This window comes from Alnus glutinosa, chromosome 11 (assembly GCF_958979055.1).
Source record: "Alnus glutinosa chromosome 11, dhAlnGlut1.1, whole genome shotgun sequence".
Taxonomy (NCBI): domain Eukaryota; kingdom Viridiplantae; phylum Streptophyta; class Magnoliopsida; order Fagales; family Betulaceae; genus Alnus; species Alnus glutinosa.
The window spans coordinates 8,545,222-8,570,882 of record NC_084896.1 but is presented as its reverse complement, the minus strand read 5'-3'; the positions used below and the strand labels follow the sequence as shown (position 1 = coordinate 8,570,882).

General features: G+C 34.4%; 2 protein-coding genes across 2 annotated transcripts; both read left to right on the top strand.

Moving 5' to 3' along the window:
• The first annotated feature begins 3,073 nt into the window (after window positions 1–3,073).
• On the top strand, window positions 3,074–10,344 carry LOC133881385 (putative F-box/LRR-repeat protein At3g18150). The gene is made up of 3 exons (XM_062320300.1): window positions 3,074–4,267; window positions 9,520–9,705; window positions 9,783–10,344. Exons 1-3 carry the CDS (start codon window positions 3,263–3,265, stop codon window positions 10,131–10,133), a joined length of 1,542 nt encoding a protein of 513 aa, XP_062176284.1. The 5' UTR covers window positions 3,074–3,262; the 3' UTR covers window positions 10,134–10,344.
• Window positions 10,345–21,035: 10,691 nt separating this feature from the next.
• Window positions 21,036–23,509, top strand: LOC133881663 (transcription factor TCP8). Its single transcript, XM_062320654.1, has 2 exons — window positions 21,036–23,028; window positions 23,130–23,509. The coding sequence occupies exon 1, from the start codon at window positions 21,352–21,354 to the stop codon at window positions 22,990–22,992; it is 1,641 nt and encodes a 546-aa protein (XP_062176638.1). The 5' UTR covers window positions 21,036–21,351; the 3' UTR covers window positions 22,993–23,028; window positions 23,130–23,509.
• The last annotated feature ends 2,152 nt before the right edge of the window (window positions 23,510–25,661 follow it).

The following is a 25,661-nucleotide window of genomic DNA, read 5'->3' as shown; positions in this document are numbered from 1 at the left end:
CATACCCCTGATGCAATGGTCGTACCTTGCTCTCTAACGTGTAACCCAACACGAATACCTCCCAACCAAGTCTCCTACCTGAAGGGGTCTTCTATTGAATCCTTTACCTTAGGGCCAACCTCTAAGATAGACTTCAGTTAAAGCGCAGTAACAGCACACATCAACAACTTCAGAGAGAACAAATCAGCTCACTATCTTCACAAAATAACTCTCTGAGCTCTAGAAGAATTCAGTACCGAATTCTTGCAGTTCTCAAGCCCAGAGGCCTCTATTTATAGGCTAGGGGTTCAAATGGGCGAGTAGCTTGATAAATATAGGCACTGTCCGAACGGTGATCATAAGCCATCCGGACAGACAACTGTGCAACAGAAATTCTGAGATTTTTGCTGAAAATCTTTCCTGTTTGAGAGCCGCGTACGGACGGTGATGCACAGTCGTTCGGACGGTCACACGTCCGCTGCAAGTAACTTCCATATAAGGCTTCGTGCGTCCAGACCATGGTGATGGGCGTCCGGACGGTTGATCTTCTACACGCAATTTCCATATCTGTTGTACGCGCGTCCGGACGGGAATCCACGTCGTCCGGATGGTTCAATTTGAATTGCGATTGCCTTATGTATGAGCGCGTCTGAACTGTTGAATCAATCTTCCCTTATTTGAACTTGGAAAAAAAATCTGAAGCTGGTCGAACACTAAGAGTCGTCCGGACAAGCTGCTGAAACGTCCGGACGGATGTAAGCTGGACCAGTTCGAAGCTTCTTGATACAGAGGAGCGTCCGGACGGAAATCCACGTCGTCCGAACGGATGATGCTTTAGTCTGATAGGCGTCCGGACAGTATGACATGTCGTCCAGACGGCTGGACCTTTGGACAGCTGGGCGTCCAGATAGAAAGACACGTCGTCCGGACGGCTGACAGGGAACCGCATTTTCTGTCTTGCAAAATGTGCAGAATCTTCTGAAAATACTTCTGAATAGCGGAAACCCTGTTAAAAAGCATCTTTACATATAAGTGATTTTGTCCAATCAGAATGAGGCCAATTACAAACTAACAGTATCTCGCTTGTTTATGCCTCGAATTCCCTCCTTCTCGAACACAAATCTCCTTGAAGTAACAATTCTGGTCTTTTTACATTTGTTCACATACTCTTTTTTTATACTAAAACCTATCATTCTCCCATACTCATTATAAAAATTATATGCAATCTCATCTGATTCAAACTCTATGCCTTTTGATGGGTGTAAGTTCCATAGGCATATTTGGGGACACAAAATCTTTCATTGAGACATCCATATATTGTAATCCCTAAAAGAAATTACATTACCAACCAAAAACATTAATTCAGATTATTGTTCTTAAATAATAATATTCACTGATATTTATTTAAACAATATCCTACATCAAAATCAATTTAAAGGTTTTAAATTTCAACCATGATGTGCCACACCCCACTAAAAGCCAAAATTTAGCTTTATGACTAAAAAATCGTATTGTACCTTCCTTTAAGAATTTAGCTTGCCTATTTTTTTTTTAGCACATATATTGAGTTGGTCACACTATTACATAATAAAAATTAATATAAGCAAACTAAATACCAAAAAAAAAAAATGCCATATTTTTTTATTTTTGCACTCGGAAGATTAAGACTACAAAAACCAAGCCATTTTTTCTTTTTGCATTCAGAAGATCAAAACTACAAAAACCAAGCCTTAAAATATGAAACATCATATAATAACCATACCTTGAATCTTGATCCAGCGAGCTTGATGAGGAGTTGATAACTGTAGGAAGAGAAATGAGTTAGGAAGAGGAACTGAGTTACGAAAAAAAATCAGGAAGACCACATATTTTGCATTTCTCTTTTCTGTCTTTTCTCTTCTCCTTTGTAAAGAGTCTTTGTCTTTTCTCTTCTTCTTTGTAAAGTGGACATTCACGTTGAGTTGGATCCCTTGTTTCACACGTTGCCACCTATTTTTTTTCGGAAAAGAAAGCTTCAGTCCACAAGCGCGCCAAATTATGTTTTTAGAAAAGATGAACTAGTGAGTCAGTGACAAGACAGGTGCTTTCTCTAAAGTTATTTTTCCTGTCATTTTAAGTTATTTTTTTCTTAACAACGTGGCCGGTTGATGGCCCTGAATCTCTTTAAAGATATACAGGATCCTATTCTTGTGTCTTGGCTATGCTCCTAGATAAATTTGTAGTTATTTTACTTCTCAATGTTATTGTTCATTGTTTTACACGATATATGAGCAACTAGATGATCATGTGCTATTTAGAAGGTGCATAAATGTGATATGATCGTTTAGATGTGCTTTACTTTCCCTAACAACTGTTGTGGATAAGAATTTTGGTTGAAACAAGTCGAGGGTTTTGAACTTGTGTGGTATTTCTTGTTATTTTCAGGTTAATCTATGGTAGTTATTGTTAATGGTTCATCTCCCTTTGAACCAAGAAGTACTGCTATATCTTTTGCAACAATTAACCTGTAATATCAGTAACGACCCTGTTTGAAAATTTTCTGGTATGACAAATTTAGCTAATGCCATAATCTCAATAGACCCAATGATTGCAGTACATGGGCGGCTCATATTTGATCAAGTTTGTAATATACTTAACCGTATGAGGTGTTTGCCTTCTATGTGTGGTCTGTCCTTTCATACAATACGGAGTGTTTTCTTTTCTTTGCTTGCATTCATCATGGTTGGAGAAAACTTGATGTCAGTCGATCACGTGGTGGCAGGCAATTCATGTTGAGATTTTAGATGACTTTTCAAATCAAATGTCATAAAAATGAAATCTATATTTTTTTTTTTCTTTTCTAAGTTATATTTGTTTATTTTAATTATCATTATATTTGCAATGTTTTTAATATTTTAATTTTTATAATATCTTTTAAATTATTATTAGTTGTAAAGTCTGCCTTTTGCTATTCAAAATGACAAAATTATATTGCATAAAATAAAATAAAATCAAAATCAAAAACAAACAAAAAAAAAGTTTTTTTTTTTTTTTTTATCGGCATAAATCAAATCAAAATCAAATCTTTAAGACAAAATAGAAAGTCATGTCTTTTCAGACACTCTTGTCAGTCAGAGGTATCCAGCAAGTCTTGAAAAATCCTAGGCATATCTTCGTTGCTGGTTCATTCAACAATATATAAAACTATTTTTTCTGTTCATAAACGCATATCTTCTGTGATTTTAGTTGAAAAAAGAAGGAAGAAGAAGAAGAAGCATTCTGGGGCAAATTTGTGTGGTGAGTTATGGATGGGATAAATTCTGTTGAGAGCAGTGGTTGTAAAAATGGCGGGGAAGAGGAAAACGATAGGATTACTGAAATGCCAGACTGCATCCTTGCTCACATCCTTTCGTTTCTGCCAACAGAGGATGTTGTGAAGATGGTTCTTGTGCCAAGATTTAGACATTGCTGGACTTTGATTCGCAGTCTCTCTTTTTCTTGTCCCCAAGATGAGGAGTATTATTATGATTATGATGGTATTTTTCCTGCTTTTGACGAGAGAGTCTTGAATCTGATTGAAAATGTCTTGATTCGTCACGAGAGTTCCACCATTGATGACTTCAGTGTCAGGTTCAAGTACAATAACGGATTGTCTGATGAAGACCCTGATAGAGCGAGTAAAAAAAAGACCATGGCAAAGAGAATTCGGACCTGGGTTCGTTTTGCAGTTACCAAAAAAGTGAAGGTTCTTGATCTTGATTTAGTGGGAGGTTCTTGTACTCTTGGAGGTTGTTCTACAGAGCTGGAAGTGAATTACAAGTTACCTGATTTTGTTCTTAGCAGTGATCATCTAACAGAGCTCAAGTTGGTTGCCTGTGCCATCAGACCAAGAGGGCATATTCAGTTAAAATCACTGAAAAAGTTATCGCTTAGGGAAATAATTTTGAGTGAGAAGATAATGGATGAAGTCATGAATGGCTGCCCCTTGCTTGAGGAATTGTCTCTTACAGATTGTTCTGGTCTTCGTAAATTGAATGTTACTAACCCCAATGTCAAGAGGTTGGTCCTTCTCTTTTATAAAAAGCCACATGAGAGGCTAGAGATATCCTGTCCTAATGTTGTATCATTGGATATTGATGGGTCATTAGAAAATGCTCATTTGGAAGATGTATCTTCTTCTCTTGTTGATGCATCCCTTTCCTTCAATTACTCTTTGAAAGGTGCGCTTATGAAGTATGACGGGGTCAGAATGCTTCTCAAGAAGCTTGGGAACACCCAGAGTTTTGCACCATGCCGTTTTTGTATTCTGGTACGATTTTCTTCCTCATTGTAAATTGTCCTCTTTTGTTGTATTCTTCACTAACATGATGTGTAATATCTTGGAGTGATCTCTTAAAATGTATGTTTATCTATTCATCATATATCTGGAGTTGAAGTCCTACAAAGGCTTGAGTGACATTTTTTTTTTTTTTTTGATAAGGAAGAGAAATATCATTAAACAGCGCAAAGCGCAATCAAGTACACAGGAAGTATACAAGAAAGGCATATAAGTAGAAGAAGAAAACAATACAAGGAAATCATTAAAGCTAAACGATAAGGGTGCGAGAAACGCAGCCGACCAAGAGTACAAAGAATGAAAGAAAAAGGAAATGAGATCCTCAGTAGTTCTTTCTTTGTCCTCAAACTGCCTATCATTGCGTTCCCTCCATAAGCACCACATTAGGCAACAAGGGACCATCTTCCACACGACTGCACTCCGAGAGCGGCCACCCGTCCACCAACCAGCGAATAAATCTACCACCCGAAGAGGCATAACCCAAGACAAACTGAAGCGACTAAAGATGGCGTTCCACAAAGCGCGAGCAACCTCACAATGGAGAAGAAGATGATCCACTGACTCCCCATTCATTTTGCACATGCAACATCTATCAATTACTATGACCCGCTTCTTCCTGAGATTGTCCAAAGTAAGGATCTTCCCATGCGCTGCCGTCCAAGCGAAGAAAGCCACTTTCAGAGGAACCTTGGTCCGCCAGATACTTTTCCAAGGAAAATGAATAGCCTCTTTGTTAGCAAGAGTCTTATAGAAAGATCTAACATCAAATTTCCCTTTGTGAGAAGGAGACCACCATAGCTTATCCTCCCCATCGTAATTCACTCTGGAAGAGTACAACAAAGAGAAAAAAGAGGCCAAAACATCCACCTCCCAGTCATGGGCCGCTCGGAAAAAGCTAACATCCCACTGATAAGACCCACTCACCACAACCAAATGGTCTGCTACAAGAGCGTCCTTGTCACGTGCAATATCATACAAAACTGGGAAAGCTTCCTTGAGAGGCGCCTCACCACACCACACATCATCCCAAAAACGGATCCTAGATCCATTTCCCAACATGAGTCTGATATGGTTGCGAAACGAACTCCAACCCTTCCTAATATTCTTCCAAAGCCCCACTCCGTGAGACCCAGGGGGGTTCTAAAGAACACCAACCATCCCGAGTAGGTCCAAACTTTGCATCCACAACTGATTTCCACCAAGCATCTCTCTCATGGACATAGCGCCACAGCCACTTCCCTAATAGAGCCTTATTGAAGAGCCTCAAATTCCTGATGCCCAAGCCACCACTTGAAATAGGGGAACAAACCTTGGACCAATTAACTAGATACTGGAAGGAAGATGCAGATACTAGTTGGTTTTCTTTCTTCTTTTCTATTTTTTTGTTTTAAATTTATTTTCTCTGTTTTGGGATTATTGAATGCAATCTGTTTTTGGATTTAAAGATATTGATGGTTGAGGTATACTCTTATGAATTATGATACTAGAATGAATGGTTGAGAGTTAACAGCAGCTAGAGCTTAGAGTGAAAGGGTAAGATTTTGGAACTTTTACTCTATCTGAGTGACTGAATGAATGAGTCAGAACCTGAGTTCTTTTTAGTGTTTTTGGTTACTGTTCAGATCACAAAATAGTAATCCCGAAACTGGAGTTCTTTTCCTTGTTTTTCCTCTAAACCAAACTCATTTCCTTACCCCATTATAAACCTTAAGTTCCCCAGTATTTCCAGCATTTTCCACTGTAAACCTAGCCATAGCTATCCCAAAACCCTAAAACACGCCTACTGTACAGAAAAACGTGCAACTCTACTACCTTTCCCCAACCTTTTTAAGCCTTCAAATTAAATCTTTCCTTACACAATTTGAACCATAAAGACTTTACTCTTTTTTCCCACTCTTTAGAAGTATAGAATCACAATTTTCTTTAACTTTTTCCCATATTTATTGTTAGGGCGGTAAATAAACCAGTTCGTTCGACAACTCGCTCGGTTTAGCCCGATCCAGATTTGAGCTCGATATTGTAGAAACTCGCGCAATTAGTTAGTGATACATATCTGACTCACTCGACAAAGCTCGATAGGGGCTCGGAAGCTTAGCTAGTTTAAAGCTTGACCGAATCGCTCACCCGGCTCATTAGTTCGACTTGTTAGCTTGTTCATATCTCTTTTATATATATATTACTAAAAATGAGTTATATAAATTTAAGCAGGTATATTAGTAATTAAGTAATATATGTTATATATGGTAATTACCATTTATATGTGTGTGTATTAGTTAACATACTAACTAGTTAATTCATAAACTAACATATTATCTAGTTATTTCTATATATATATATATATATATATATATATATATATAGTAGTTAACTATAGTCTATAAGTCATTTTTTGATAAAATATACATATATACTAAATAAGCATATAATATACTAGTTAAGTAAATATAGTATTATTACATATTAATTATAATACTTTGATAATAGTATTTTTTTTTTTTTTTATGACGGGGAACCCCTCCAAGGCAGGGTCACTTCGTGTACCCACCCCTGTCAGGTAAACTTCGAATTCATGTAAAGCACCATTTTCAGACGGATCAGGTAATACTCTGGCTTCACTGGCGGGCTGGCCCCAAAGAATTGTTTACATCCAAAATGATTCAAACCTTAAACTTCATGGGACTACCACAATGACCAAGGCCCTTACCACTTGAGCCAACCCCTTGGGTATTTAGTATGTTAAACTAACATATTAAGTTATTAATAGTTAGTATATAACAATATAACTATATTGAATAGTTAGTATATATATATATATATATATATATATATATATATATATATATATATATATATATATATATATATATATATAAACACACATATATCACATCACACATGGTTAACAATTGTTATATATTATACTTATGTTATAGTTACTTAGTTATATAGAATATATTAGACTTACTACTTGCTCACATTATACATATACAATAGTTTATACTTTCTAGTTATATATAATAACATATTGTTAATTTGTTACTTATAGACTATAGTTATGTACTATATTTTATAATATACCTTATGTAGTTACATATTTTATATTTATGTTTTTAATAAATTTATAGAGGTAGTTCACAAACTCGGGCTTAAACTCCGCTTTGATCATACATTGAAAAATTTAATAGCCTAACTCGAGCTCTAGTTAAGCTGAACTTGTCGAGTAACCCGGCTCGACTCGAATGGCATTCTCATCGAGCTCGAGCTTGAGCGCGAGTTTCTCAAGTTTTAAACGAGCCGAGCTTGAACACACATTTCATAGCTCGGCTCGAGTTTAAGCTCAACTCATAAATGAGCCAATCTTGAAATCTTAAAGTTCGGCTCGGCTTGGCTCGATTACAGCCCTAAATTATTTTATAAAAGCATCCTTATGCTGCTGTCCTACATTAGATTTCGTATCAGAGCCTCTTGCCTACATCAATTTTGGTACAAGAGGGGTTAAGCCATTTTGTTTTCACATTGTAAAAGATCCAACACACGTAGAATGATGCATTGAGAGGAATTGGGATTGTGTCTTAGAGTTAAGCTGTTCTAGGACAAACTTCAAGAGAGCCCTTTATGGTGAGATCAGTACTTTATTAACAAGGTAAATTGTCAATGATTGGTTATGCCATGATGAGCTAACTATCAAATGTTGAGTAGTTGAATGCAAACAAATGACAATTGTTGAGTCAAGGGCGGGCAGAGATTTTAAATTGAAAAGAAGATGTGTACTGTGCACATTTCCAAGAAACTATTAATACAGCTATTATGTTGGAAATAATCATGAGTTCTAAAATCTGACATTAAAGTGGAGGAAGCCGTAATTTGTAAGCCTAAACAAAAAGTTTTACTTTCACGGGAGCAAGCTAAAAGGCTTAAAATAGCCTGCAGTAAATTCTAGAATAGCAGCAAAAGTGAGCTAAAAAGCTTAAACAGGATGTTCTAATACCCAAGCAGCATTCAAGTGAACGAAAATATCAAGCTGTAAAGTTAACTACGGAAGCTTTTGTTATAAAGAATGTTCCCAAATTGCTTGACAAAAGAGAAGTTTCAAGATGATGACAAAGAAGAGGAGGTTAAAAGTTCTACTGTAGCAACCGAAGCTACCAAATCAGCTATTGATCAGCCTACAGAAGTGTGTCGAGTACCATATAAGCTGTCAAATGATCTTCAATATAAGTTGCTAATATATGTTGATATTCATTTGTTAGACTAACGCATGCTGTTTGGGTCTTCCTCTCATCCTTGTAGCTTCTTCAACTTCAATCGAATGAGTTTTGCTTTTGAATTAACAGTGTTCATTGCATATAGCTGAAGTACAACAGATTATTTTCAACAACTATATTGTCAATGATCATCGCCCTTAGCTTCTGACATATGCACTGTTTGTTGTTTCTTGGGTTGCCTCATCCATTATTTCGACAAAGTTTTACGAACATGTTATCTCTTGTCTACCAAGCATTTGGTGGCAAAGGCATGAGTGAAATTATAGCTGCATTTCAGAACGATTGCTACAAGTTGTTGATTACTCCTTCAATTTGACAGGTTCTTTCACTTTAATACTCCTTATGTGTCCTATTGGTGAAACTTCTGCAGCCCCATATATCTTTTGGTTTCACTTGCCTATTGCATTTGCATGTGCTCTTTGGGTTTATATGTACAAAAAATAGGTAAATATGAACTATTTTACTCCTGTAGCAGATTATTGATAAATTCAATGTAATAATTTCATTGATCTGCTTGGTCATGCCTACTTTGTGTTGAAATTTTTAACCACTGTTGATAGTTGCAATTTAATTTAACAAATAACATAGTACCACTCATACCACTCACAGACACCACCAAGTTAGGGCACGACTGTAACCATCTGCGCTCAAAGGCACGTCTAAGAGTATTCTGGTTACCTTCCCAAACATGGGTCTTCTTTGACCATCCATTGTTTCTAATTCCTTCCTAAGTGGTCTTTAATCCTACAACTCTACACGTGTCAGCAAGTTGTAAAAGAGTTGCAGGTTTAGCATAACCTTTTTTCATTTTAGTTGGCAATGGATATAAAATTCTTTGGACCAAATTTTGCTCCTTGATATCGAGAATGATTTTTAATTTCTCTTGAAGTGATGAATGGTTTCCAGGTCATGCAACTTTCTTTCATGGCAATGATTTTTTTTTTTTTTTTATGTGCTTAGGTGTTGACGATATGGAAGTTGACAAATCAGCCATGTCCATCCTTCAGCTGGAAGTTTCTAGTACTCAAAATTTGTCTGTCAAAGTGGCACCTCCCTGGGATTTTTACCTTATTGAGAAATTCTCATTGCTTGGAAACTCTGACTATTTATGTCTTCCGTGGATCAACTGATATGTACCTGCTCCAGGTATGAAAAGATATGGTAAATATGTTTTGTTTTCTCATTTAGATCTGATACCAATAACTTCTGCTTTGATCTATTAGAACCGTGAAGCACGATGGGTTCACGCGTATGATTTTGATGGTGGAAACTACTGGAATTTGGAGGAGGCCAGTTTCCATTGTCTGAAACACCACCTCAGAACTATAAGTATATATGGATACGTAACAGAGCCGTACATGATTGAACTAGTAGAGTTTCTGCTTAAAAATGCAATGGTCTTAGAGACGATGGTGATTTCAACCAAGAAATCACCTTTTCATGGAGATGAAATCCGCCCTGGTTATATTCCTCCGCCCATGGATCGCTTCACTTCAGAGGAACTACTTGAATTTTCTCAGAAGTTGTTAACCTTCCCCAGAGCCTCTACTCGTGCAGTTATTCATTTTTCATGATGAATGTTACCATGATTCTACTGCAGTCTGCATAAGTGCAATTTTATTTTTTTTTCCTTTTGTTCCAGCCTTTGCTTTTATTGACTTGTTTAGTATATATATGTTTGTGATACAAAATGTGTTTCCCCTTTTCAGTCAGGTAATTGCTTTTACATTTTGCAACACTGATGATAGGTTTGTAAGTATTTGATCTCGTTTCCCTTTTTGCATCTGCTGCAATTCTCAGCTGTTTAATACTTTCTCTGAATTGCTGGGTAATTTAATTTAAATTGGAGTACTGTTTAGAGGTTATTTGGGAATTTCGACAGATAGGAAATTGAAATCAGTTCAAGAAGTTACTGCAGATTTATTAATATCAATTGGTTGTAATCAAGGAATTTGGAGGGTTAATGTGTTTGTAACATTAAAATATCAATGAGATATATTATATTTACATGTGTGTATGTATATATCAATATCATTTGAATTGTTATCACCGACTGTAAATCCTTGTTACAACTAGGGGAACCCGCTTATTATCAAGCTCGGACTCGGGCAAGGTGCCTCCCACACGGATCGTAAGACTCGGCTTTGTTGCGGGCTTAGCCTCAAAGAATTGTTTGCACCCAAAGGAAATTCGAACCTTAGACCTGATGAAGATGTCACCAAGTCTAAGGCCTTCACCACTTGAGCTAATCATTTGGGGTTAATAAGTGAAGTCTCTCTCTGACCGTTTGATTCACTTAAAAGTAATCAGCTTGAGTCCTGTCATAGTTGAATCTGGATTCGTTGAAATTGAAACACGTTTCTTGTGTTCTATTATGAGACACATGTCACAATCTCAACGATTTATTATATTCCTATAATTTCGTATATTTGTGTGTATTTTTTTTTATTTTTTTTTTTTTTTTGGAAGGGCCTTAATCATTTTATTACAAACAGTGGCCTCTAGATCTAAGTTTTGGGCCAAACACACAAATGGGCTTTGAACCTAATCATCAAACTAGAGAGCCTTTGGATCTCATCCCAAGTCCACCATTTCAATGTCCTAAAAGTGTTCTCTGCCATTTTCATACGAATTCGGCTCGGGTGCCGTAAAAAAACTACAAAATAATGTGTTATAGTTTTTTTAACGGTTTAGATTTAATATCAATTTTTCATGAGAAATAGGGAGAGAAAAATTAAATACGATCCTTTTTTTTTTTTTTAATATTTTTACAGCATCTAAGCCAAATCTTTCAAACAGGGAGCCGACAGTCAAACAAACAGAACCAACTTGTAGTTAAAAACGTTTTTTTCTTGTGTAAAAGTTGATCCACTCAATTAAGAAAGAAAAAAAAAGACACTTAAGCTTCTAATAGAATTTTCATACAAATTAATGTGACAATTTATAATTTGTGAAATAATTAAGAGTGTAGGGTTGACAATGCAACCACTAATTAACTAAATTGATCGATTATATTTTTTTTGCTTAATTATTTTACCAATTACAGATTGTCATATCAATTTATAAAAGAACTTAAAGGAAAAGTTGAAATACCCCTAACATCGCTGTCTGCCAACAATCTAAAGTCATATAAATTGCTTAGAAAAAAACAAAAATCTAAATCAATTTACCGTTATAATTTATTGAATGAGATGAATTGATTAGAGTACATGAAGCTTTGTGAGAGCATAAGCAAGATTTTCAACCTCAAAACAAAAGAAACAAAACTCAATGATTGCCTAGACCTAGACATAACTTAGAACACACGTTTCTATTTAGGGAATTATTTGCCTACACACAAAATACTGAACACAAAAAATAAAAAATAAATAAAATAAATAAATGGAACAAAATAAATAAGATATGGCCAAAAAGGTAAACATCAGGGTGGGGGCAAAACATTAAATACAAGAAAAGAGAAGTCTCACTCCGGGACCCTTTTTGTTATTTCATTGACAATTGTAAACTCCTGTTCAAATTGACATTTATTAATTTTTTTTTTTTTTATCAATCTTGTTTCTGCCATGACATTTGCACATTTAAATGTTTCTCCTATGATTAATGTTACTTTTTCCACTTATTTATTACACTTATTTAGTTATTATACACCGACTGACATGACACAGTACTAAGTAGTGGTATTTCTTTTATTTATTTTAAGTAAATAACATGAAAAGTTACTTAAAACATGTTATGTCAACCGTTATAAAATGAGTGTGGTAAATTATGTGAATTAATAGGGTTGTAAGCGAATAGAGCTACTCGTGAACATGCTCAAACTCAGCTTGGATTAGTTCAGCTTTGGATTGATTCATTTATTGAATGAACAAAACTTGAACAAAAAATTCAGGCTTGTATAAATTTAGGCTCGACTCGTATAAGCTCGTATAATTTTATTTTTATTATTATTCTAATATTATTTTTAACTTTGTATGAGAACATGTTAAGTATTTTTAAATATAAATAAATAATTGTTCTTCGTAATGTAATAGATATAAGTTGAATTATTGTAATTGTGAGTCTAGATATAAATATAAATGCATTTGTGTGTGTGTGTGTGTAAGATAAACATATAAAATTGATATTAAATTATTTAAGATTTGAGTTAATTTCTCTAATTACTCAAACAATAAAACTTCATCATTATTAAGTAACTAATAATTAGTATAAATTTAAAATAAATAAATAAAACTAAACAATCGCAACATTTACTTTATATATGAAATGACTAAATTAATTAAGTAGCTCATGAACAAGTTTGAATTAGTTCAAAAATAAAAATAAAAAAATAAAAAATAACAGAATTTGAACAAATTATCTGGTTCGATGATAACTTCGAGCTTGGCTTGTATTCGAAAAAAAAATTAAACGAATCGAATTTGAACATTCAATATTCGACTTGACTCAGTTCGATTACAGCTAATAAATAGTAGCATTGCTCTAGTCGTATACTAATAAAAAAAAAAAAAAAAAAAAAAAAAAAAAAAAAAAGGATTTATGGACATTGTAAGTTGAGTTCAATACAAATTAAATAAGGTAAAAATATGATATAAAAAGTTGGATTATAACGATTTTTTGGTTTTTGGGCCACAATTGGGCTTCAATTTAGAAAAGGCCCAAACAAATGCAAATTAATAGAGACACTCAGACGTGTCAATGTGGTGGGAATCAAGAAAAAACAGAGACATGTCAGGTGGTGGGCCCACGTGACGTAGAAAAGATTGGACCCCACCAAAAAAAAGAACACGTTTCCTCAGGAGTCCTCCACACGCGCATCAAACGCGCGTGATGCAGTTCAACCACCGTCAAATAAAAAAAACAAAACACAATTTATTTATTTTAAATTTTAATAATAATTACCGCCGTAATTCAAAAGTTTCACGACGCCGCAGTGGACTGGTAGTCAATCGAAAAGAGAAAGAGAGCACGTGAGATGCATGTGCGGTCAAAAGCCATTAATTACAGCGAAATCCGTATAATCATCATGATTGCCCCACCACCCGCACCACCATCTTCCAGTGCTGACGTCAGCTCCTCCCCCTCTCTCTCTTTTTAGTGTATATAGGGTTTCTACTTTCTACTTTTGTAGGGTGTATACGTGTATGTGTACGTGTACGTTTGTGTGTGGCTGTGACTGTTTTACTCTGCACCAAATTTCCCGCCATCAAGTACCAGTTAAAACGCTGCCACTCAATAATTCCCCCACACGTACACTGATTTTCATAATTGTAGTCAATGGTCCCTTTTCTTTTGCATTATTTTGTTTCTGCCCACATCTTTTTCTGCCTTCTATAAATTGACCCTCTGCATTTTTGTAGATTAATCATATCTTCTTGTCAATGTATTGCACTTTGATATGGTTTTGGGAAGTATTGGAGAATAATTACTTTAATACGCAATTTAGAAAAAATTAGGATCTTTTGCTCCGTTTGCTTATATTTTTGTTCTTTATTGTCGAGACAAAAATATTAATAAACAAATCAAATATAAAATGCTTCAAGGAAAAAAAAAGAAGGTTTTCGCTTTTGAAATGACCGAAACCCAACCCGCAACACACAAAGACACAATAATGCAGCAAAGTGTAAAGTGAAAATGCTACACAAAGTAAAATAAAAGCAATCCACACATCCAAGTTCACAATAATCAAGCAACCAATAAATTTTGGTGACGAAGTAAAAAACCTTTGAGGATGTAAAGGTAAAATCACTAAGTGACAGCCAAACCCAAGAAGTTAAACACTAAATAAAACTCAAAGAACAAGCACAATAAACTATATACTTCGTTATAAAATACTAAGACTATTTGTAACCAGACAAGCTCTTCACTTGCCTAGCTCCATGCTTCCTTAGAGACTCCAACTTCTCACCGGCAAATTTTCTTTATATGACTTCCTTATTAACCCACCTGTAAACTTAAAGCGGTTGAAGGTTTAATGAAAGCTTGTAGCTTGTATTGAAATACAAAGTCCAAGAGAGGGAGAGTAGTGGAGCTCTACACCTCCCCATGAGTACTTTAACATGAAGCAAATTAAGTAAAATGGTAATTAGCTCTTCTTTAACCATCTTGACTCCCCTAGTTGTCAATTTACTAATAAACGTATTTAACGTGGTTTGGCAAGACGGTCTACGTCCACAAGCAGCAACAATGATATTTCTTCTTCACTATTATCAAGAGAAAAATACAATGTGGATTCAATATGGTGTACCTACTATGTAAGCCTATTGGTTTGGGCTTTATTTTATAACCAACAATAATCATTTCTTAAGAAAACTAAGATTCACAAATAGAGAAAGAATATGACTCATAATCCTAAGAAAATATACGTACAACAATAATCCTAACCAAAAAAGCATTAGAATTTCCAATTCTAAAACTACTAGGATTCCAATAGAGCACATACAATACTGAAACATGTAATCTTTTAAACTCTAAATTTGCTACGATCTTAGGTATCTTACATAGTTTTTATGTATAAATAATATGATATAAATTTCAAGTAAATTTTATCTTTAAAAATTGACTTGCAAGAAGAAAACGTTAAAGTTATGTATGATTAAGATTGCGCTAAAGCTATCTAGGATCGTAATAATATTATATATTGTTATTGAACAATCAAAAGGCCCTTTTAAGATAGGTTTGTCTTAATTTGTGTCCATTTACCTTCTGTAATCACATGTGCGACCTCTGGAGAGGATTGGATCATTTGTCTGACCTATTTTTTATTATTTATAATTATTTCAACATTATTTTAATTTATTTTAAATATATTATTGGAGAGTCCACTATTTTTCATTTAAATGATCTACTCTCATGTAACCCACTTCTTTTTCAATAAAAAAAAATATTAAAATAGAAAAAGTAGAAGAAGAGAAGAGAAGAGAACTAGAGAAGAGAAGAGATGAGAAGAAAAGGTCCCTTTAAGATTATGCTTGGCATTCAATGCAGTAAAATTTAGATGGAGAGAAGGACAAGAAAAATCAAATTTGAGACACAGCTACCCTCTTCCTAATCGAAGACCGTACATGTACTGCAGGTTTACCTGTTGTGCACACGTGGAGCCGCATCAATGCTTGACAATGACACATGAAGGTATGAAACTTTCTACATTTGGGCCAACGTACAAATGTACCAAAATTCAAGGGCTGATGCCGAAAACCTTCCTTCATAAAAAAAAATAATAATAATAATAATTTACTTTTACCGTCCGCCTCCTTAAGGGGACTGAAATTCAGGAAAAGTCGCAGCTTTTTTGGGTATCCTGGGTAATTGTTCATTTTAGCTGCAGCTTTTTACTGCTTGCTTATTATATTTATATATATTATTACCATTTTACATTACTGTCCATGAAAGAGAAAGCAAAGATTGGCTGGGACGAAAGTTGAAAGGGCAAATGGGTAAAATTAAGGGGGACTGTGAACTGAAAGAAATGAGAATCACTTCTGAAATATTATTAATTTCACAGGTCTCCACACTTATGGAAACACAAAGGATTGATTGAATGGTCTATATGTTTGAAGTAGCCCAATGGGGCTGAGTGTTTTTTTGACAGGCCTGTGACACCATCATCTCGGAATGTGATGTAATTTTAATTAATTTGTTGGTTGGGAAAAAGATTTAGGAGAGAGAGAGAGAGAAAGATTCAGGAAAATAAATAAATAAAAATAAATAAAAGGTCACTTTCGGGAATCCCTTTTTTATATATATGGAGAACCAAACAAAGAGGGTATGATGAATGAACAGTAATTCCCACTGTCACTACTGTCATAGCCTAGCAGGCACTAGAGTGAAATTAATATGGCAATTACACTTTTGTATGACACATACGTACACCCATCAACATTTATACCCAAACCAATTAAATATGCCCAGCATAATCATATATTTATTAATTAATGGCTGTCATATAATAAAAATTAATATTTAATAATTTTTTTTTAAAAAAAAAAAGGTTAAACCGATATATAATTATCATATGATGAGATGACGTAATAATAAAAATTAATATTTTATTTTATTTTAAAAAAAGATTAATTTTAATAGGAAATAGCATTGATTCATTGGCTTTCTTTAGTTGTTCAATTCTTGTGGAAGATTATGTTAATGGATCCGCGAAATGAAATAATGTTAATATCAAAGAGATAAAGATGTGGGTTGGGTTTGTGTGGCTATTAGAATTAATAATATAAGATGATTACATGTTCATATTAAATTAGTTTATAAAAAGAGAAAGTGGGCCCAGGTGGAACATCCTGGCTGATTTGTGTTTTCAAATTAATTAATTAAATTACTATATATATACTGTTGGCTTGAAATAGAAGAAAAGTGAAAATGATATGGGCAGCCCTTCAGAATGAATTAAAATTTGGCTGCCCTAATGATGAGAGGACCAATGGTTAATGCTTTCTTCAGGCTAAATAATAATAACCCGATTACTTACATAAAAATAAATAAAATAAAATAATAACAGGATTAAACGGTAAGTTTTTCCAGCCAAACAGTATAAAGGATCATAAGTGTGTGTATATATATATTAACTGCCCGTATCTGTTATTTGTACTTATTTGTTATTCGTTATCCGCACAAGTAAATAGCTAGTAAAAACTACTATCTGCAATTGCAAGTACTGAAACAGATAGTAGTTTTAAAGGATGCGTATGCAAATAATAACCGCATCTGCGTACCTTTTATATCTAATATATATTTATTTTATTTTATTTTTATATATATTCCATTTGTAAATTTATAGTATTTAGACAATTTTTGTTTTTTATGTTATGAATTTGAATTTATTTATTTATTTTTCGTTGGATTTGTATTTTTTTTTTCATGTTTGCTAACTAGATTGTTATGCTCATTGAAACATAGATAAAAAAAAAAAAAAAACATAAAGATGTTTATTGTGAGCATTGCTTACCATGAATATTTTGAAGTCGTATTCATCATTATCTTTTTTTTTCTTCTTCTTTTTTTCCAATTCTACATATTTTTAGTATTGCATTATATTTTTAAAACAAGCTCAAAAGACTAAAAATTGGTCAAATTTATTTTTAAAAGCGTTTAAAATATGCTCATTACCTATTTGTGGATAACGAATAATAATCATATTTAATAACCACGTAGTTACGAATAGTAAAAACTAATGTGTATGCATAAATCTAAAAGTGATGTTTGCATTTTGTGAATGCGGATGCGAATATCGCAAATAACTGCCCAGATATCCACATGTACACCCTTATCACCAATCATTATGCTAAGAACACTATTTAGGACTAATTCAACTCTCAATACACTAAGTTTTTTTTTTTTTTTTTTTTTTAAAAAAAAATACTTTTAAAAATTAATGCTATAAATTAAATTTTTATTTTATCATTATCTTATAATATATTGAAGTGGGAGTCTCAGCTAGACCCTTTTTTTTCTTTTTTTTGTTAATATATATTGATTTAATGACTGATCAGTACTACCACATGAATGATGGTGAAATACAAATGTAGTTTGTAGAATTAATCTACTTTTAATGGCTTCATAATAAATCTTCATATCCATTTATTTAGTCAAATGGTATCTTTCATTTTTTTTCTTCTTTTGCCCAAAAATAAAAAATAGTTCTAAATTTAATCTATTATGGCTATAATAAGAATTTATGATATTTCAAATCGATCTGATGCATGTAGAAAAACATAATTTACCAAAAAAGAAAAGGGTGGAACATATATAACACAGTATTATATACATATATGTATCTTGTTAAAAAATTTCAATCCATCTAAAATTATCTCAGTTTATTGAATTGTTTTGGCTTAAACTCACTACCCTTTTCATTTGGACAACTACACTTGAAGCATTTTTTTTTTTAATTGTGAATTTTTGTTATTTAAAAAAAAAAAAAACAAAGAGTAATGCTACACATTATCCCCTTGTCCTCCTTTTGTCCTCACAAAATTGATGTGGCTCTTAAAATTACCGTTGGATCAAAATCCAATAGTCATATATCAAAAATTCAATGGTAATTTTAAAAGCCATATCAATTTTGGGGGGACAAAGGGATGATGTGTAACATTACTCATTTTTTAATGGACATAAATTTCCTACAAACCAGTTTGTAGAAAATTTTCTACAACCCACATATAAGATTGACATGTGTTCCTTGGCATGTGAGAAACATATGTTATTTAAATAGCTTGTACTTCTTATATGCTTTTTTAATAGCATTAATAAAAAAAACATGTGATTATCATATGTTTAAATGATACATATTATTTTTATACGTGGGTTGCAGAAAATTTCCTACAAACCAATTTGTAGGAAATTTATATTCTTTTTTAATTAAGAATATAATTTCTCTTTCTCTTCTCAATAGTCAATATGTGATGACATTTATCGGATATATATATATATATATATATATATATATATATATATATATATATATATATATATAGAGAGAGAGAGAGAGAGAGAGAGAGAGAGAGAGAGAGTCTTTTTTCTTTTTCTTTTTTATAACTTAATTTGGAAAATACTCTCTCCAAGGATATTATATACATTATTTATCCAGTTGCCTTATTTGTTTTGATGAGATTATTTATCAGAAAGAGTACCCTTATATAAATGGGAACATTAAATGTATGACGAGTAATGCTATATTTTACACTCATTTATCATACCGGCTAACATTGTGTGTTTAAAGTGATTTTTCATGTTAGCCACTTAAAATAAAATAAAATAATAATAATAATAGTAATAACTATTTAAAACAGGTCACGTTAATCCTTGTGAAATTTATTCTGAAGAGTAACATTACTCAATGACCGACTTCGATTGTTTTGATGGAACTTTTTTATTTGCCTATCCATATTTATAATATAAAAAAAATTAAATTAGGAGGGAGTTTGAAATTATATTTTCTTTTGTAACACAAATTTTCAAAAAATAAACAAGATCTTGGAGTTGCATTTGGACATATTATTAAAGGGCAGTGTAAAAATATAGGAGTTGAATTTCTTTGAGAGAAGAAATTAATTAAAGCAAGATTTATTAATATTAAGACATTTAATACAACTTGCTATCTTTTTTGAATTAAGATCTTTTTGACTTTCCAGATGAATTCCATGGTAAAATTTTTAAATCCTAATAATTATTTTTAATTAAAAGCTTAACTAAAATTAATAGTTAAAATTTAATAAACCTAATATATATATATCTTAAAACTATGACATCAAATTATAAAATAATTACGAGATAAAAATATAATTTCTACTATTCTCAAAGTACAAATTCATTCACCTCCTAGACAAAGACACAAGCCTATTCTTTTATTATTATTATTATGATATTGGTGAAGCCAATTCATTTTTTTTTGTATAGATAATTTGTTGGAGTTTGTATTAAAAAAATAGAATAATTAAAATAATAATAAAAAAAGGTTGGTTTTGGTAGTTAAAATAATCACTATTATTAAAAATGCTTTTAAAACATGTTAAGTTAATAAATAGATATGAAAAATTATATTACACATCACATGACATATATTTTGTCTCACTAGTCAAGTTGATAAACTGTGAGCATTGTGAATAATTGATTCAATTAGCAAATCAGTAAGCGAGGGCAATACAGTCATATAAAAAAGCAGGGGTGCCCAAGTTGACTAAAACTCAAAAGAAAAAAAGAAAAAGAGAAACAACAAAACAGAGTGTGGGGTTGGGTTGGGATGAGCTGTCCTACTGCATGAGATGCTTTAATCTGATGCTTACCTGCGCTGTCTAGCTGCTTGCTGCCCTGGACTCATATATTTACCAAAATACCACTGCCCCAGCATAAACACCAATTCCTTCTTACCTAATCGCATCTCTCTGTCTTTTTTTCTTTAATTTAATATATAGAATAAAATTAGAGCTTGTAATTGTGTTTAGTGAGTGTTCAAGGTTAACCACCATGCATATGGATTAAGGCTACCAAAGTGGATGAACAAAGAAAGTCCCATTATCTGCCAAATATTCTGAATCCCACTGCATGAGAGAGGAGAGAGGAGAGAGGAGAGAGGAGAGAGAGAGCAGTTGGGTAAATTTTGAAATGTTCTTGACCGTTTCTTTGAGCATGGAGACCGATATATGATATATAGATTAATCTATCTAAAATTTAATAAGAAGGAAGTATTTGAAAGTACATATCGAATTTCTCTTGTTTATTATTCGGGGCACTTTAACTAATTATTAATAAGATTTCAATTGATTTTTAGATGATAAATGATATTTGACGTTGCGGTAAAAATTAACGTTAGTATAAAATATAAAGTGGAAGATAATTTTTACTGTGAGGTAAAAAGAATAATCAGTTAAAAGTAGTAGTAACATTTCTATTTTTGTGAGGGTAGCTTATATATTAACCCTTTACGAGACCCCACGAGTGGGCTTCTGCTACTTTTTTCCCCCAAAGGTCCCAACTGCTTTTCTCTCCTATCAAACCCTCTAAACCTACTCTCTCTCTCTCTCTCTCTCTCTCTCTCTCTCTCTCTCTCTCTTGCAGCTCAGGGAAGGACAACAGTCAATCACGAACCAAGAAAGAACCCCACAAACTCTTAGTCCCACTAAGCTCCAAACCTGCAAAATTTAAGACACTCTCTCTCATCTTTCTCTTTCTCTCTCTCTCTCTCTAAACGCAATAGGATGATGATCAGTTAGAGAGGAGCAAAGAGATGGGGTTGATGAATCACCTTTGAACCCAGTAAAGAAGACCGACCCCCCCACCCCCCACCAAATGGAACTAACAGATTTGCAAACCAACAAGCAAACCAACACCGCCACTCACCGCCACCACCACCAACAACAGCAGCAACAGCAACAGCAACAGCAACAGCAGCAGCAACAACAACAACAACATCATCATCACCATCACCAACACCAACAGCAGAATCAGTCTTCGTCTTCCCACCAGCTTGTGGTCCCTTTTGATGGCAGATCAGGAGGAGGACCCTTCATGGGCTCCATATCCATCCAAGCTGGCCTCACCACTTCTTCGTCTCCATCTTCTTTGTCCTCTTCCACCTCCTCTTCATCCTCCTCCGCCTCTACCTCCGCTGCCCCGCCTCACCTCGTCGACGCCTCCCTCGCCATCGCCACCAGATCCGACCGATCCACTCCCCGCCTCGACTCCATAAAAAAAAACCCACATCAACAATTGTCTGTCGTACCCACTACAACTGCGGTAACAACGACAGCCGCCACGACAACAACGGCCCTCACAGTCAAGCGATCCACGAAGGACCGCCACACGAAGGTCGACGGCCGGGGCCGCCGTATCCGAATGCCGGCCACCTGCGCCGCCAGGGTCTTTCAATTGACCAGAGAATTGGGGAACAAGTCCGACGGCGAGACCATCGAGTGGCTGCTACAACAGGCCGAACCGGCAATTATCGCGGCCACGGGGACCGGCACAATCCCGGCCAATTTTTCCACTCTCAACGTCTCGCTTCGCAGCAGCGGCTCCACGCTCTCGGCTCAGCCTACAAAATCCGCTCCTCATTCGTTTCCCGGCACTTTGGCTCTCGCTCACCATCCTTTCCACGAAGAAGCGTTCCCTCACCCGGCTTTCTTAGGCTTCCATCAACAGCAGCACCTTATGACAGCAGATCAAATAGCAGAAGCGCTTCCAAGTGGTGGCGGCGGTGGTGAGAGCGGTGGGGGTGGAGATTCCACCGAGAATTACATGAGAAAACGCTTCAGAGAAGATCTATTCAAGGAAGATAGTCATAGTCATAGTCAACAGCCACAGAGCGAGAGCGGTGGTGGTGGCGGAGAAGGTTCGCCTTCAGGGAATAAGGCTTTCAAGAGCAGCGGCTTACAATTACCAAAATCGCAAGTACAAGAGGCAGGATCTTCGGGGCTGCTTAGGCCCTCCAATATCCTGCCCGCAACTGCCATGTGGGCAGTGGCGCCGGCCCCCAGTACCGGCACGGGCAGCGCATTCTGGATGCTGCCGGTTAGCGCCGGTGCCGGAGGCAGCACCACTTCTGGGGCTGGCCCGTCAGAATCCCACATGTGGACTTTTCCGACAGCGCCAACGGCGAGTGGGAACACATTGCAAGCGCCGCTGCATTTCATGCCGAGGTTCAATCTTAATCCGGCAAGTCTTGAATTCCAAGGGAGTAGAGCGAGTCCTCTTCAATTGGGTTCCATGTTAATGCAGCAGCAACAGCAGCAGCAGCAGCAGCCGTCTCAGCATCTCGGGCTGGGAGTTTCGGAATCCAATCTGGGAATGTTGGCCGCTCTGAATGCTTATTCTAGAGGCGGTCTGAACATGAATTCCGATCACCAGCAAAACCATCCGTTGGATCAGCACCATCAACACCAGCCTCAAGGTACTGATAGTGGAGATGAAGGCCCAGATAGTTCTCAGTGAGCTAGAGAGTCATCAGAAGAATATACGATCGACTCGGTTAGTTGCTCTTATACACTATATATTATATATATAGATATGTATAAAAACAGCTTGATTTCTTCAACTTTTTTCACATTTCGTTGTATGCATGGGAGCAGGAGCTAGCTAGCTAGCTAGAGATTGCATGTTGGCTTTGTTTTGCAGATTTGGAAGTTGTTGGAATTTCATGTGACATCGTCTGAGAAGAGAGGCTCCTAGTTCTCATGATCATTTAGTGTTCTTTTGAGGTTTTTTTTTTTTTTTTTTTTTTTTTTTCTTTCTTTCTTAAAAACTGTTTTTTTGGGATTTGTCTAGATTGTTTATGTGGGAGTTTGAGAGATGTATTTGTTAGTTTTGGTCCAAAGGGACTGAAAGGAATAGGCAGAGAGAGATAGAGCTTGTATAGGAGGATATTTGTTGGTGTTTAGTATTGTTATTTGCTTTGTTTGTATGAGAAAAATGGAAAACAACCAAAAGGAATTAAGAGTAAAATTTGGAATTTTATATATATATATATATATATATATATATATATAAAGAACATGTATAATAATTTTATAAAGCATTTCTTTTCTGTGTCATAACTTTCAAGATAGAGTGAGGAAAATGAGCAAAAAAAATCTTTTTGAATTCTCCTTTCTTTCTTTTTTTTAAGTCTTTATGAGATTGATGGGAGAAGTTGCCAGATAAGTAAACCTCAATGCGTGTGATTTCTCATAGAAATGGCAAAAAGAGAAGATAAGGACAAAGAGAAAGGAATGCTGCAAGCAGCAGCCAACTAAAATCCTTTTTATGTATGTGAGAGAGAGAGTGAGAGCTGCAATAATGGAGTGGAGAGAAAAAAAAAAAACACAGAGCAGAGCGTTTATTTACCAACATTTTCTCTGTGGACTGTGGCTGTAAAGACGGATCCAAAGGCCTTGTCAGGCGGGTTTCACCTCCCACTTGTCCTTTCCACCCCCATTTACTATATATATGAAAAATTACATATACTCTTCCTCAAATTACTATTTTATTATTATGAAAAATGTTAGAGCTTCTTCTAGTGTTCATATATATAGAATATTTTTATGCCGACACGACACCTTATTTTTAATAATAAAAAAAAACTACAACTTAATTTCTTTTTTTTGTTATTATTAAAAAAAAATAGGGTGTCATGTCAGGATAGAAGGACACCAAAAGATACTAGAAGGAGCTCAGCATTACTCCATTGTTAATTGATTCTCTGCTCTTAAACTATCGAAAAATGTCAATGTCCTCCCAAATGACAAAAAATACTATTCATAAAAAATTTTATTTTTTATTTTTTTTAAAAAAAAAACTAAAAACTAAAAAATATAAAATATAATAAAAAAGTAAAAAAAAAAAAACGGTTTTTCTTTTTCTTTTTTGTTTTTTTTTTTAAATATTTTTTTATATAATTTTTCGTTATTTTTTTAATTTTTCGTTATTTTTCATTTTTTTTCGTTTTCATTTTAATTTTTTTTTAAAAGTTATTTTTTTAGTTTTAGTTTTTTTTTTTTTTCAAATTTATGAGGACATTTTTGTCTTATAAAAAAAATTAAGGTCATTTTTGTCTTAAGGAGATATTGATATTTTTTTTGATAATTTATCGAGAAATATTGATACAATTAATAATTTAATAGGACATTAACAGTTAAATAGTAATTTTAGAGGAATATACGTACTTTCCTCGTTAGTATTTTCTTGGGCGTGCATGTCTTTTTTTTCAAGCAAGCCACACCTACCTACCGGTATCTCCCTGATTTTCAGCCTTCAGAAATACTATTTTACTTGAATGGTGGATCGTTTAGTACTAATTAATATATCATCAATTTTAATACTTGACTTTATTAAACTATAAAGATATGATAATATTTTTTACTTTTTTTTTTTTTTTTTTTTGGATTTTGTAAACAATTATATCAGAAGAAAAATGAACTTACGCAACGACCGAATTTGAATTTCTTACGATTTTCTATCCAAAAAAAATAAAGATCAGAGGTTGTGAGAGGCGCCTTTGTCCAAGCAATTTTTTCGAGCGGGTAAATCATTTGCTCAGATAGAAAGCCCATCTTCCCGCCCTGATCCAATAACAAAAGTAGAAATAACAATAGGTCGAATTTGAATTTCTTACAATTCTCTCCAAAAAAAAATAAAGATCAAAAGTCGTGAGAGGCGCTTTTGTCCAAGCAATTTTTCCGAGCGGGTGAGTCCAAGCAATTTCTCGTGAGAGGCACCTTTGTCCAAGCAATTTCTCCGAGCGGGTGAGTCCTTTGCTAAGACAAAAAGCCCCTCTTACCGCCCCGATCCAATAACAAAAAAGCATAAATGTTAAGGGATAATAACAAAAATTCCAAAGTATAGAGAAAATGAGACATGTCCCTTCTAAGAGAAGTACTTGTTTGAATTCAATTCACTCCCTAATTCGTTGGTCCCCCTTTTTCATTTTCTTTACCGTTGGAAAAGCATGCATCACATCGGTGATCTACGTAGACAAGAAGCATACATTATATGGGATTGGGACCCATTGATCATGTTTTTCAATTCTTGAGCATTTGATTTGGCAACCTAAAAATAGACAGGATTTTTACATGGTACTCATGCTACATAAAAAGTTTAGGTGAAGTCTCGTTTTATAGCCAAAT